The sequence below is a fragment of the Halyomorpha halys genome, unplaced genomic scaffold, assembly GCF_000696795.3.
Source record: "Halyomorpha halys isolate HHAL.00 unplaced genomic scaffold, Hhal_1.1 Scaffold35.1, whole genome shotgun sequence".
NCBI classification, from domain to species: Eukaryota; Metazoa; Arthropoda; class Insecta; order Hemiptera; family Pentatomidae; genus Halyomorpha; species Halyomorpha halys.
The window spans coordinates 695,254-710,969 of record NW_027106137.1 but is presented as its reverse complement, the minus strand read 5'-3'; the positions used below and the strand labels follow the sequence as shown (position 1 = coordinate 710,969).

Genomic DNA, 15,716 nt, shown 5'->3' with positions numbered 1-15,716 from the left:
AAAATAAATAGGTTTTTCCTGAAGATATAAGTTTCAGAGAGAGTTTAACATAAAAATGACAATTTTTTTTTTTTTGGGAATAAAATGAAATACATGTTATTCAGGTCTTTTTCTCCAGGGATATATAACTTCTTTAGATAAATTGTTGTAAAATATAAATTAATTTATCACTGAACATCTTTATCTTCTAGATTAGAAACCATGAACGAAAACAATGGCTCCTTCTGGAGAAAAAACCAAAATAACTTTTTTTTTTTAAATTACATCCAACCAAGTAAGTTTCAGTTTGTGAGTACAGGTCTGTTAATTTCTTTCCCTTGAGGCTTTGGATATTTTTTCCCAAAATATTTGTGTGAAACATATCTTTTTCAATTCGTTCTATAAAACGCTTCACAAATGTATTCAAATTTTACAGGAACCATCGGCATGGGACTTCATGTTTCTATTTGAAGAAAACAATTTTAAGGGGATAGCATCTCATTCATTAAAACAAAAAAAAACTCTCCACTGGTGTACATGTACACGTTCCGGATTCGGTAATTAAAACATGTAAGCCAATGGCGTAGTTGTATGTTCAGTGGATAGGGCGCATTGGTACTGAAGAAGGTAGTGGGTACACAATACCCTTAAGGTTCTTAATAAAAAATGGTGCATTGTATGAATTTACGTACGCTCAGTTAGTATTGTTTTAAAACTGCCTAAATATAAATATTTGTGCCCTCCGTGTTTTAATAAACTAAAGAATACTTTCAACAATAGTTAATCAGTTATCAACTATAGTTAAAGGTTTTGCATTTTAAAACTCTTTCATTTGGATGTAAATATTGTTAAAGTGAGATGTAAAAATTCATTTTTTATTGTATACATGTTGCTCTGTGGCAAACGGTGAATATATCGATTTTAGTTCTCTAACCGTTATGTACTTGCTAATGACTAACGGCCAGTTGCCAGTTGGTAAGTTGCTACCAAGGCTTAGTTGTATGTGTTGTGTTGTTTGTTCTCACTTCAGTAAGAACATTTTATGTTATTAACAGTAACAAATAAGACAGTAAAACATTTTATTTATGTCACCACCTTGTGTTTCAAACCTTGTAAATTAATTTTAGCGGTTTATTTTTAGACAAGTATACATTTATAGGAACACTATATATATGTCTGGGTAATAAACTTAATTAGTATTAAAATACTAGAGCGAAACCTTACCTCTCTTCACTTTGTGTCTTTTTGTTAAAAAAATTTTAAAATAGAAGGTAATTATCAACATGTGATCGAGGTCCGCCATGTTTTGCTCTCTGGAATAAACACGCGTGTGGATATCGACCTTTGTTTCTTTCTTTGTTTACGAAGCATTTATAGCTATCATGGATTTGCGGCAAGTGACGAACATGTAGATCCTAGCTTTAATATAGGGAGAAGAATAATCCTACTCTCCTTAAAAGCAAAAACGTGCAAAAAAGACCTCGCTCAAGAAGACTAGTTATACGTTGAGATTAATAGACTTCCCTTTTCCTCCCAGCTTACTCCCTCTATCATACTTCTTTCTGCAGACTTTAAAGGTGCAAAAACACATTTGCTGAAAAAAAAATATCACTAAAAATACAGGTTGAGAAATGTTCATCTTTTTGTTTTATCAACAACCCTCTACTACAAAACTTAGTCAATAAAAAACCATGAATTTGGAAATTTCACCTCTAAATTCAATAAAAACTGGATCGTCTGATACTAATGCCTTCATCCTGATTTTATTCTCCATTTTTTATTATGCTTGTTTTAAGTTGTGCAAAGAATAATTACTACCATTTTAAAGAAAACTTACAATATTATAAAAAATATTCAAATTCTCTAATTTCCAATAATTTATATTATTCACCAAGCCCTCCCATTGCAGAAAGACGAAGAGCGCAGTGGACTTGCAGTCACTAGTGAGGCGCGAACCGAGCCCTGGCCTGACGAGGAGCATGCAGCCGCTGACAACGGCTTCAGAGAGACGCCCCTCCTGTGCCGCCCTCAACAGGGCTCGCAGACCCTCTCACCTCTCCGATCTCCTGCCTCCGGGTGCCTTCACTGGCTCCAGGGAGCGCAGACCCAGCTTCAACAGCGTTCTCGCCCAGGTGAGTCTTTTTCTTTGACTAAAATACACATTTCCAACTGTATCTGTTGTTTTTTTTTTCTTATAGCCTTTACTTTCGTCACCGACATGTTAATAATCATAATCCTACCCCTCTCTATCGCTGCGCAGTGTATAGATGCCATCAATAGAGACTTGACCAAGTGTCCTCCTATATCAATTCTCTTCTCCAGCTCCAGTCCAATCCTCGAGCTCCTGTATAAATTCTCTCTCTCCCTCACTTCTTCCCAGATGACTTGTAGTCTTTCACTTGTCTTCAACGGATCATCTGAGAAGTAGCGACCCTATTGCCCAGTTGTCAGACTAAAATCAGCTGTGGCCCTCCAGATAGGGAAAACAAAAGTTCTGGCACCTGTTACAAATATTCCTGTTAACTATGTGATATTCCTACATCAATTTTCACCTAAATTCTGTTTGAATCACGAGCAGTTAAGTAATCCAATTCATTCTCTGCTACTTCCTTAAATTACTTGATAAATCCTTTGCAACTATACTTCTTATTTTGAGATCTTTATCCAGATTTATAGTTAGGACACTTAACCCTATATATAATTTTCATTAAGGTAGTAAAAAATCGGGGTGAAATACGTTCTTTTTTTTCCCAAGTTCTTGAACGATTTGGTATACCATCATCTCACTCCATCGCTCTTCAAGAAATTCTCTCTTTATTTATTTAATGTACACTTGAATCAATTTCTCATGGAAATTAGATCTCTTAAATGGGTTTGATTCTTTACATTTATTCGATTTTCCGCACCATTTGCTCACGAATCGTCAAGAACCATAAAAAATTGTTTGTGAATTTCGGCGTCGGATCGGAAAAATTACCAACATAAAATAGTATTTAAATTACATTTTCAATGGAAATACCTCACTGAAAATATTTCTTTCTATTAAAAATTTCACATTTCATTACGCTAGAGAAGAATTTAAAGATAGTACTAAGTCAAATTTACTACCAAAGGAAACTTCATATACCATAACTAAGACTTACGAAGTTACAATTCGAAACTTAAAAAGAGTTGTCAATCGAGATATGAACACTACATTTGTTTAAACCCAAGTCTAAGAACTGTATATGAGTATTATTTTAAATATTTTCATTTAGGTTTTGGTGGACATTCTATTCTTTCTTTGTTTAAAAATTGTCAATCACTTCAGGTTTTGATGATATTTGAGACCTTGAGAACCAGATTGGACCAACCTCTCCAGAATGATATAGTGATTAATCTTTTAGATGATTTTAATATGATTGAATTCTCAAACTGCTTTAGACAAATATTGAAAGTAAATTTTTACATTTCAGTTAGCAATTGCATAGCAGCGAGCAGGGACATAGCAGATTGAATCATACCACTTGATCCACTCAAGCCAACTTAAGATCATGATCTTAATGGACTAGTAGTTAAACTGTTGATATGATTGATAGTGGTCTCTAAATTAATTGTATTATTTTTACAACCAACAGAAATATTACATTTTTAATGCTTTGACTCTTCAAACTCAATAAATATGAGATAGTCCACTCAGATGATTCTCAATCCTTCATTTAAAGTTGAACACTCACTCCTATAGGTCCCCATTGTTTAATAAGGATGCTTCTACCTCCTTGCTGACATTATCATGTTCATTTGTTTTGAATCTCCTCTTCAGTAACTTCCTTCAATGCTATTACATCATAATTATTTATTTATTTTTTTAAACTTTTTTTCCCAGCAAAAAATCATTCTCAGAAATCATACAAACAACTAAAGTACTTTATAGCTGGCTACTATTCTCCTCTTTTCTAATTCTTTGTGATTTTAAGGAATCCTATAAATTCCTCAAAGGTATTACAGCTGAAAATATTGGACTCAATCGCTAATTTTTCTACATTTGATAGCCTACTGAGTTATAATCATTTATTTGATGACTTGATGTCAGGCAGTAAAATGAAAAAATAAATATTTAAGAGCACACTCCCTCTCTTTTTCCATTTTTATTTTGGATTTAGACTTCTCTTTTGAAGCTTCAGTACTTTCCACAATTCTAAAAAGATCTAACTAATTATTAGTGTAATGCCAGATAAATTTTAGAGTAATATCTACTTTTGTGAACATCTAAAAATTATATCCTATAATTACAGAATTGTTTTCTCTATTAATCCATCTAATTATCTTGAAGAACTTGGAGAACAAAAACTGGTGGAAACAATTTTAATATTTATCATTCCTAGCTATTATGATTAATCTACATTGTATACGTCAAATGTTTTCATTTAGCACTTTGTTTTAGGTTACAGCAGAACGTCGCCCATCCTCAAGCATGCTGCGGATCAGCAATGTCTGACCTTCCGCAAGCCTCGACGAACGCAATTCTCTTGGCATCTTACCAGAGAATGCATAAAGAGGCTCTTACACTTCTTCCTTAACCTGCTCTCTAACTTCTGTCTTGTTATGGATGGTATATGCAAAGTCCTTCTGTGGAGCTCTCAGAATTGAGAACAATATTGTTAACGTTTAGGTTAATATTGTCTTTTACTAACCAATTTATTCTGAGATTTTGTCTTTAAACCTGAGTAACGTTAGTGGAGAACCATGCTCCCCCAGAATATGGATAACATTTGCTAACCCTTATAAATTGTACAAGTATCAGTGATAATACTTGGTATTCAATCAGTCAAATATGAACTGTTGATATTTACTTACTAGTCAATTAAAATGTGACGATTCCAATCATTATTTTATTAAACTGACTCTCCTTTATATTTCCTAATGCAAGTTAATTTAATTACTCCATCTTTCATCAAATTTTTTTAAAAATATATATGTTTAATTCATAATATCTGTGTGCTGATTGATATACTCCATATTATAAATCAACCATGATTGTCTTTCAGAATAAGATGCTATTAATACATCTTGATTTATTTATAAATCAAGATACATTAATGGTTCTAGAAATTTCTGATTCAGAATAGCAATTAAATACAATTTTGCTTCTTTCATAGTAATACTGAAACATTATGAGATTCTGTCATGTACCACATCTACATTACATTATATATGTGATTTATTGAAAATTTTGTTAATGTAATCTTAACATATTAATTAATCCCATTGTTATAAGCCAGCTTGATTTATTTTAACAAGATAGCTGATCTCAATTAAACATAAATTGAATCCCTGTAAAGTCTCTGATCTCACTTATAAAGTATTATCACTTTAGTCTTGATAATGATCTCAAGGCTAGAATCTCTTAAACTAGGTCCATATATTAAAGAAAGTGTGTGCATGTGTCACTTGGAATTACTATCTACTATTGAATACTGAACATGTATAAGGTAGTCTTTAGTCTAACAATTTAAAATGCTCTTATTTGTCAGTAAGTAACAATTCTGCAGTTCAGGTAAATTATTAATTATTCATTATTTTATAATTCAGTTGTTTTTTCTTTGAACTGAAAATATCATTTAACAAGAAATTAAGTAACTAACAATAACCTCTTTTCTTCTATAAACTTCCTATTCAGTTATACAAACTTTCACATTCTTTGAGTGAAAACTTATCAACTCATGTTAAATCATTTTTAAGTAGTTAAATAATTTCACAATGGGACTGATATGTTTACGATTATACGTACACAGGTAACAGAATTTATTTATTAGTAGCTTTTTATATACAGTAACCAAAAATCATTTAAATATATTCATAAATAAGGAACAGTTCATTCTGTAACAGAGATATCTATGAATCTGAAACCCAATCAATTTCTAAACATTATCTTTACTGAACACAATTATTAGTATAAACATTTTAGTTACAAAGTAGTAAATAAGCAGTATTTAATATAAAATGGAGTTGTTTTTTTGTTAGTTAAAAATATCATTTCAATATATTTTAGGAATGGAAGGAAGATAACAGTCACTCACTATAGATTTAGTGTATTAGAATCAGGGGTAGGATAATTTATAGGTTCAGATACAAAACCAGTAGAATGGTTTATGGGCCAAATAAAAATGTTAAAGTATAGGGAATAAGTAAAATATAATGTCTTATTGTGATGCTTTTTTTATTCACTTTATGTTTTATTCGTTGTTCAAAGTTCTAAAACATTTATTTTTATCAATAAAAATAATTTTCAATAGTAATTAAGGCAATAATTTGTTTTACAAATCTATAAATAAAAAAGTTTTTTTTTTTTTCGAAACTACTGAAGAAATGTGTTCAACTGTCCGTGATTTCCTACATTTATTGCAGATTTTAACTAACAACAGACTGTAATCTGTTGTTAGTTATTTATTTCAATTAATAACAACTTTATCCACTCTTCTATTCTATCTAGTCTTTATAATTTATATTCAAATAAACAAATCTTATTCAATTATTATAAAAAATATAGTATACCTTTTCCTATTTTTTCCAGTCAACTATCTCTCATAATTATGATTCCTATTTTTCTTTTAAATTGACGTAATGATTAATTTATGAAATTAAAAACAAGTTAATTAATGGTGTTAAAGGAATAATGTATCAAAATATTATTGTTAATATTCACTATGATACCAAATAAATAGTTTTTATTATCTTTTATAGTATACATCTTTTTTAGTGTATTAGGGAGTAGGATAGCTCAATTGATAAACCCTGGTTCTAAGTTCATGTACCGCAGTGGCAAATAAATTATTTTAATTAATTAAATAATATTAGCTATGAATAGTGGGAGACCGTGTGAGGTAACCCGAGCCCTATGAATTGAGTACCTTCATTGCTAAATCTGGTGTTGGGCTTGAATACTGACCATATCACTTCCAATCATTGGTCAAGAAACAGTACATAGAACACTGGTATGACAGAATTTAGGAACTATACAGCTGTATTTAACAATTATTCATTTTTTTTTTCATTCAATCTGGCAACATTGATTCATTTATTTTTGTAAGCAGAATCTTTGATACAAAAATAAGTGCGAAATATCTATTTTTTCCTCAACCAAAATTTTTTGTTTGAAATGATGATGCATTTTAAGATACCTCGGATGGCTTTTGCCAATCCATACCTTTGGACTGTTATTTTACAAAGTATATAATGCTATTCTAGTACTAGCTATATTTTAATAATCTGATTTAATGAAAAGACAATACTGCTTAATCTTCAACAATAACACTTATTCTCAAGATAGTAGAATTAAAGTATATACAATTCATATTTGACCATTGAGTGAAAATAAAATTTAGTAATTAATATTATTATTACAGCTATGGCATTTAATAATATCTATGGCTTTAATAAACTTAAGATTTCTAGAAGGAAAATTTCTATATTTCTATATTATATGATAAGCGAGGTGGCCTCCAATTTTATTACATTACAAAAAATTTAAAATACCCATGTCATGTACTTTTAAGGAAAAAGGAAAAAGTTATAAAGACTTGAAATATATTACACTTAGTACAGTAGAGCATTTATTAACCTTTAAAATATTTTTATATTTATTGCATTTTCAACTTGCCCTATGATTCTCCTGAAATAAGATATTTCATAAAATATTTGAACTACTCCACCAATCTTAATCAACTTGAAATTTAATGATGTTATCTCAGAAGATCCCCTAGCCCTGCCTGCTTCTTTATAGCCTTCTTTGGATAAACTCAAGAATTTCTAGCATTTCTCTCTTCTCTTCTTTTCATGAAATCAGTAATCTGAATTGAGAATATGATCTGTTGGTATGTCTTGGTCTGTGTTTCATGTTTTATAATTCACCTGTTAGTGTAAATGTGTTATAAGTTTTAGTGTTTTTATTGAAAAGGCAGTATTTTTGAAGTTTTTATTTTGCAATTCCAAAAATTTGTGATAAGACCATAAAGATTTCAATATCTATGATTGTTCAGATATCATATTTTAGAGTTGATCAGTCATGAAGAAAAAATATGATTAACTTTGTTTTTTTAGATAGTTCTGTTTCTATTTCACCTTTTTTTCCTAGGTCATCCCTATGTGAAAAGTGACATTTGAGTAATGAAATATACTAGCCTGTTAAATTGTTGCTGTTGAATTGAGTTGCTAAGTTTGAATGTGATATTCTGAGATTCTTCCTTATTGAATTTTATTTTCCGTTGTTGGAAAACAAGTTTTATTTTCCATTATATACCTTATGAACAAAGAATATTGGTGAATCAACGATGCATGCATGTTTACTGATTGAGCTGTTTCCATTGTTTATGTTTTGACTGTAACATGAACAAGTATCCCTCACAAATAAGATTACTGATAACATTTATGGATCTTGTTATATTATTCCAAGTTGAATTTTTAGGTTTGCAGGTAGCCAAAATGGAGTTTAGGATTTAATAAAGAATTCAATTTTCTGCAGTGGATTGTTGAGGGACTCAACCTATCCAGCTGCCAGAATGATCTTTTATAATTGATTGTTTATTTCAGCATCAAAATTTTTTTTTCTTCCTGATAGACCTGCTTTCCGATGAAAACATCGTAATCACTTGTAATCATTACAAGTTGTATACATAATAAAATAATTAGCGAAGATTAGATATGACTTATTTCAAGGACAGGAATCATAACAGCTTTCAACCATCCTGTAGGTACTCCTTTCTCCTAAACTAAATTAATATGATTCAGGACTTGAATTCCTCTATTGTAAATGGTTTATTGAAGCTGTTTTAAAAAAGCGAAACAACTCTTTGTAGGCTTACGCTGACATAGTACTTGGTTAGAGCATGGGCTTGTGACAATCTCTTGCCTGTTGACAAGGTGTTCATTGACATCTCTGTTTGGTTCATTTATAGCTTTATGTGGTTCATTGCTTTGAGTAGCCTTTTGTCCGCACATCTTGTAGTTCAATCGAAAACATAAAGAACAATAATACTATCTTCTGAACTTTTTTTATTTCTCGAGTAAGCAAAGCATATTGTTTCCTCAAATCAAAGTTGATACAGAGATTTTTGCTATTGTTATTGTAACTGATCAAATTTCACTAGCAGCATCTCGTTCTTTCTTTATATATCCCAGACATTTTGTCCAAAATAGCTTAAATCACTTAACGCTACTTCATGAAATAACTTTGAGACAGTTTTTATTTCTGGGAAAGACATTTCCAGGAAAAAAAGCACTTACTTTGTCTAGCAATATACTACTTGATTGTTCTGCATCAGTGAAAGACTGATATTTGGGCCAATCTACTCATCTGAAATGGCAACAGGCCAGCTTTCTGGGTTAAATGCCCATGATGAACTTAACTGTGAATGAAATTTCTAAGATATTGTGATCATGGTCACTATAAGATTCTAGTGTCTAGAATCAAGTCCTATGAGGAAAATCACAAGATCTGGAGTGGTTCTTTCACCTCTATAAGAAATGAAAGTAGGCTTGTTCGTTTCTATGTATTCCATCCCATTGGATTCAATAAAATTTTCTGTAGCAGATCCTGATGGTGGGTGACACAACCATATCCTCATCTGATTGAAGACTCCTATTTTCCTCCCATTATTGTATCAATTCCTCCTTCAATAAAGTTGAATTATAGTATGTTATTTGGAGGATTATGTACAAAGATAAGGTTGTTCCTCTTATTGTGTTTCCAATCCGTCAAGCTTACAGCTTCTGCCAATTTTTATCTTAAATTTCTCAGTGTGGTCCCTCTTTAACTCCAGATTCTTGCATTCTTGATGCAACTTAACAAGATTATATCAAATTATACAGAACTTATTCAGACTTGTAGTTGGTAGTATTGAGTATATTGGTGATAGCCCTAGCTCATACTATAGTGTATGTATTTGCACTTGTCTTTTTTACAATTTGTTGAAATTCATAGTATTTAGGGACTGACAATTATCCAACATTCAAAAATAGGCACATTAAATATAACAGAGTAGATGAAAATAATCCTTAAGAGGAGTGGTTTTCTAAGAGAGTTGTAAAAATACTTACCTATCTAAGAGTGAACTGCTCTGGTTAAGTAGTGTCTCATTTGGTTCATCATATTTTTAGATAATTTAAAAAGTGTGAATATCTATGGACACCACAAAAAGGGGAGAACATCATCCATCTAATTTGTTTTGATCTATCCTAATTCCCTATTAAGGGAAGTCCTTGGGCCATCCATATGCCATATAAAATCTAGAAATTTCCTTACTACAAAATGAATTTTCAGCATCATAAGCTTCTTTCTGACCTTATCTGACTCTTGTCAGTAAATGGTAGTTAAACTTTTTTAGAAAAACTCTACATTTTTTAAATGGCAAAAAAGAATTAAGGATTCTCAAATTCTGCTTATTAAGATTAATTGATGCTCTACTGTATTTACTTTAACATTTCTTTTAGAAGTGGGATTAAAAATAAGTTTATAAGATGAGAATATTTTCTTTTTAACCAAAAGATTACATTATTTCTCATACTGTATATTTTGTAATGAGAAGATTGAATGTATATATCATATTTCTCAAATCCTAGCCAGATTTAATGTAAATACTTATTATCTATATAATATTCTAAATAAATAATGGAACTTGACTTCAATGATGGGTGTAATCTTATACACCATATTTGTAAATCTTTTTAGATTTATAGGACTGCAAAAATCTATCGCTCAAAAAGTTTTGCACTTTTACCCATTTGGCTCACGGAAAGAAAAAGACCCAAACACTCTTAATGTAAAAATTATTGTACATTTAATATTGTATTTTGAAAGAGATAGTTTTATAAATTATGACATTGTACAGTATGTCAAAGCAATTTGACATAATTTATTAAGGGAGCACATAACAATGCACACTATATATTAAGAATATTTTTTTACAACTATATTATTTCTGTAATTATTTTATTTTTTAATATTTTGAAACATCAGCTTGGTACTGTAGTCTTCTATTTTAGATTAGAATATAGTTAAATCTTGAAAATTATGATATTCATTGTATAGATGTGTTTACATAATGTTTGCTTTATCCAAAAAAAATAGGCTATATTGATGGAAACTGAAATGTATCGTCCTAATCAGTAGACTGATTGTAGAAATGTAGGAATTTGTTGGACATTGACTTGAATCGGTCATAAATAAATATCGGTCAAGTAAAAATATATTCAATACAGAAAAAGTACATTGCAAAGGTAAATCAGTGCCAACTAAATTAAATAAGTGTAATAAATGTAGGTTATCATTAGAGAAATAATATATGCTGTAACTGTATAATTAATTATAAAGATCTAATTAGTAACATATTGTAGGAACTTAGAATATGACGTGTTGAATATTTAGGACCAATATTAACCTAATATAAAAATATTTTTTAATTTTTTTTTTTTTTTGGTATTATAATGTAGAAATGTATATTAATAAGCACAAACTAACTTTTAAATGTTAAAAAAAAAAAGAATAAATGTATATACCCCCTATCACTTCACTAATTAATAGTGGATGATTATATCATAGTTTTCTTTATTTTATTGATGTATAAGAAAAAAATTATAATTGTTAAATGCAGTTAAACTGCTTCTGTCCGACAAAAAGTAAAAATATACTCAATACCTAAGTCACATTAAAAATCTAATAATGTCACTTTAATTATTGAAATTCCTACTAATCTTACTGATCTGTTAAGATAGTAGGTAGTAGTAGTCCACAAGATTGATTTAATAATGAAATCTATATAGTACATTGAAGTAAAAAATTGATGAAAACACTACTTCCTGTGATATCCTTTGAAATATTATTTCTGCACAGCCATAAAACTACTTTTGTTACCTCGATTGAGTAATAATGGACATCCTGGTACCAGTGGCGTAGTGTGGGTGTCAGCTGCCAAAGGTGGAGCAAAATTTTGCTGCTTCTTATTTAGATATTTCAATTTAAAAGGCAAAAATATACAGTAATTCCAAAGAAATTGTTGGCAATAACAATCATACTTATCATGTATTATGCAGATTACAAATAAAAATCATGAAATGAACTGGTTCAAATTTTTACTTGAAAATTTTTTTATGTGAAATTTCACAGCTCCCTAAAAGTACCCACTCCCTCCCTCTCCCCCCCCCCTCCAAGATACTAAGATTCACTTGTATTAAATCTGAGCGAACCAAAAAATCTTCAGAATAATAATTAATAGTATGAACTGAATTAAATGTTTCCAATTTTCAAATATTTAATAGATTAATTAACTTCTTTGTAATTCCCAATTCAATAAGAATATTACGTTGAAAATAATAAATATAACATTAAAGCAACAAAGATAGACATAAACTATATTTCAGAACTCTTTAATCCTTCATTCTTATATGACTTTATAATTAACAGATCAAAACTAAGGAGGAGCTACAAAGAAACCCAGATCTCATATTATTCTTATAAATTACAAGATATTGTCCAACTATTTTAACAATTACACTTAACTTCGAATTAAAACTTGGCAAGGATCACTACAAGCCTTTTATCATATACGATAAAAAATACAGAACTAAAAAAAAAGAAATACAAGAACTAAGAAGTTTGTACTTAATACCTCAAGTATAAAACTAAACTATCATCCCAAAAACCAATGCCATAATGCAATAAAAGCTAAATAATGGTTAAATAACAGGGACAAGTTTAGGGCAAGTAGAGAAGAAAGAAAACAACTAATGTGACAATAACTATTCAAATTTAATTCAGTTATAATAATATCTATACATATAAAATCAAAACAATAAAAAAAAAAAAAAATTAGAACTCTATCATGCTTTTTTAGGTGGAGGCCTATAAATTCCAACCACCACTGCATGGTCTCTTTCATAAGGTTCTAAAGTTAACTGTTCTTGAGGTTTTAGTTTTTCGGCTTGAAGTTTCTTTACTTCCCCAGCAAAAACAGCTTCTGGCTGTGCTGTTGAATCAATACAATTAGCCTGAAAACATAGGAATAAATATTACAATTAATAATAAAATATATAAAAAAAAAAAGAAAAGTGATCAATGATAGATAGGCACAAAACATGATCAGAAAAAAAGATAAAGAATACTAAATAATAGATAAATGTTTTAGACTTAAGAGAAGGGGCACAAATCAGGTATTCAAAGATTTAAGAAAAGGAAACATGTTTCCAGTAGGTATTTTCTGTTTAAAACCATATGAAGAGAACCATTGTAAAGGTTGCTTTTTAGCCCATACTTTCAAAGTTCTTCTGTATCTATTCAGAATAAACAACTCAATGTTTTTTATTTTATAGTAATTGAATTTCCTAATTTAAATATCAGAATTTAGGAATAAACAGATACTACATATTTCTTAGATAAATAATGGTACAGAATTCATAACAATAAAGCGAGTATTTTAAAAGAAGTATAAATGGCAAATACTCAATAAAATTTGGGCAATATTTTAAAGAGCTAAGTTTATTAATTGACATGAATCATGTCAACGATAAACATATTTGTCTATAGTTTTTTTTTTCAATAAAATTATCGTTTACTTCTAGTCTCTTGCCATTATCACTTATGTCAAATTTGATTATTGTTTTTTTATTATTTTTCCCATCATTTAAAAATCAGTCAGATTATTTTATTTTAGATATTGATCTTTTATACATAATTAACCAGAAAGATTTTTCACATAAATTATTAAATAAATATAATCCAAACAACATTGGTTATAATGGGTGTCACCCTTCCTCTAAATCTGGAATTTCCAATAGGATGGAATAATTATTTTTTTAAGGATTCTGAAAATAAACAAGATTGTAAGACAAATTCATAATGCAGGCTTTTTCGATCTGACACGCCCTTAAGGCTGCCGGTAACTGCAAACATTGTTTTTTTTTAGTTTTTGAAAATTTGCGTACCAACAGGATGGGAAATCAAATAAACCCAAAGAACAAAACAGTTTCATAATTTAATTTCCTGTATGCATCCAAAGTAATAATTGAGACATCGTCCCATGATTGTGATGACAGATTCTTACAGGAAATTCAATTCTAAAAAAATTTAGTTCTTAGGTTTTGTTAATTTTTCACACAGTTAGCATGCAAATAGTCAACAATTTTGAGGTTTTTGGCAATTTCCACCTTCGGGACACAGCATCAAAACAGAGCCCAACACAAAGTTATTTTAAAATCTAATTTACTATCAAAATCCAAAAACCTAAGTACCTCATTAAACTGGAAATTCTGGAGTTCTGTGTAGTTACGCCACAGAGAATATCAAAAATTGCTAATAAAGGGAGGAAATGTACACTGGGATAACCTCTATATAATTAATTTTTGTTTCCTAGTAAATTCTTTACATAAAAATAGAAGTGATGTTAACCATACCATGCTAAAACAATCCTAATCATTTTGATATATTCCTGAATATGTGTTTTTTCCATAATCAAAATAAATTTAACAAATATATTTAATTTTTGTGTATGTGTAGGTGAGTGAGCCCATAAGAGGTTAGCAAGTTTTAATTAACTTACAGAAAATCTGAATAATAATATAAAAACAAAATAAATACCTTAATAGATATTACAAAATGACCACCATTCTTGAGGTAACTGTGGGCATTGATTGCTACTATCCTGGCCTGATCAGGTTGGGCCACATCAGCAAATATACAATCTACCATTCCTATAAGCATCCTATACTTGTGGGGATGCCTTGCGTCTTCTATTATAGGAATGATATTCGTCCGCTTCTTAGCTACTCCTAATAAATCTCTTCCCGAACGGTGTGAAAATTCTACAGCATAAACAAGCCCTTCCTGTTAAACAGAAGAAACAGATTTTTTATTGTACAAATAAACTGCATACTTCTATAAAATATAATTCTTAATAATTAACTTCAACATGACAAAATATTCGTAAAAGCAGAATCTAGACTTTCTCAAATATTTTTATATTTCAATTGGTTATGACCATCTGTCTCATAATACCATTTATAAAGCCCAGTTACTGCACATCTTACACCTGAGTGTCAAACTAGTTAAAATGAAAGTAAGAATCTAGAACCAGTCAGTTTCATATCAATAGCTTTTTATGGCTAAGACAAGTTTCTGAATCCGCTGGGTAAACTTCATACTTCCATCATAAATTCATCCTTACCAGTTTCAAAAAAGTATAATGGTGGACACATATCACATATATTGATAAGTCTCAAAAAATCCTTCTCATCCAAATTGATTCAGAAGTATCTCATTGTCCTCTAACCTGAATTTTTTTCAATTTATCAACCTTAGAAGCCATCAAGAACTAAATTTTCTGAAGCTGAGACAATCACTGATAACGGATTGAGTGCTCCTACCTAGTTGATTTCCATTTCAGTTGAGATTTCTTTAGCAGAGAATTGACGATGACGTTTAGTAAGCTCTAACGCAACAAATGTCATCAGCAAGACTTGATTTGGAGCATTGATCATGACTAAAATGAAAATCTAAATTGAGACTTTTTCTTGCTTACCCTTAAAGTCTTTGACACATGCCCATATATACATGTGATTCTGGTAATGTAATATAGTACCTCCAAAGAATGTCTTTAAATTAACAAAAATTATTGAGGATTAAATGCCTTCATTAATTAAAAATCTAATGATCAAGCGTCGAGAAATAAACAAATGTACATTCTGCTCAGTCACTGCAGCCCTCATTAATT

The 15,716-nt window shown here is 30.0% G+C and overlaps 2 protein-coding genes across 3 annotated transcripts in view; one reads left to right on the top strand and one right to left on the bottom strand.

Annotated features, from left to right (window-relative positions):
- LOC106686302 (uncharacterized) overlaps positions 1 to 12,142 on the top strand; it is a 58,671-nt gene extending 46,529 nt beyond the window's left edge. The window contains exons 3-4 of the mRNA XM_067053701.1: positions 1,889 to 2,111; positions 4,403 to 12,142. Coding sequence (XP_066909802.1) covers positions 1,889 to 2,111; positions 4,403 to 4,456 — 277 coding nt within the window. The 3' untranslated portion in view covers positions 4,457 to 12,142. The remainder of the gene's footprint in view (positions 1 to 1,888; positions 2,112 to 4,402) is intronic.
- A 599-nt stretch (positions 12,143 to 12,741) lies between these two features.
- The window catches only part of Fib (rRNA 2'-O-methyltransferase fibrillarin), an 11,582-nt gene continuing 8,607 nt past the window's right edge, over positions 12,742 to 15,716 (bottom strand). For both annotated transcript variants that reach the window (XM_014429673.2, XM_014429681.2), the window contains 2 exons: positions 14,585 to 14,830; positions 12,742 to 12,999 (listed from right to left, as the gene is read on the bottom strand). In XM_014429673.2, the coding sequence (XP_014285159.1) occupies positions 12,832 to 12,999; positions 14,585 to 14,830 (414 nt within the window). In that variant the 3' untranslated portion in view covers positions 12,742 to 12,831. The remainder of the gene's footprint in view (positions 13,000 to 14,584; positions 14,831 to 15,716) is intronic.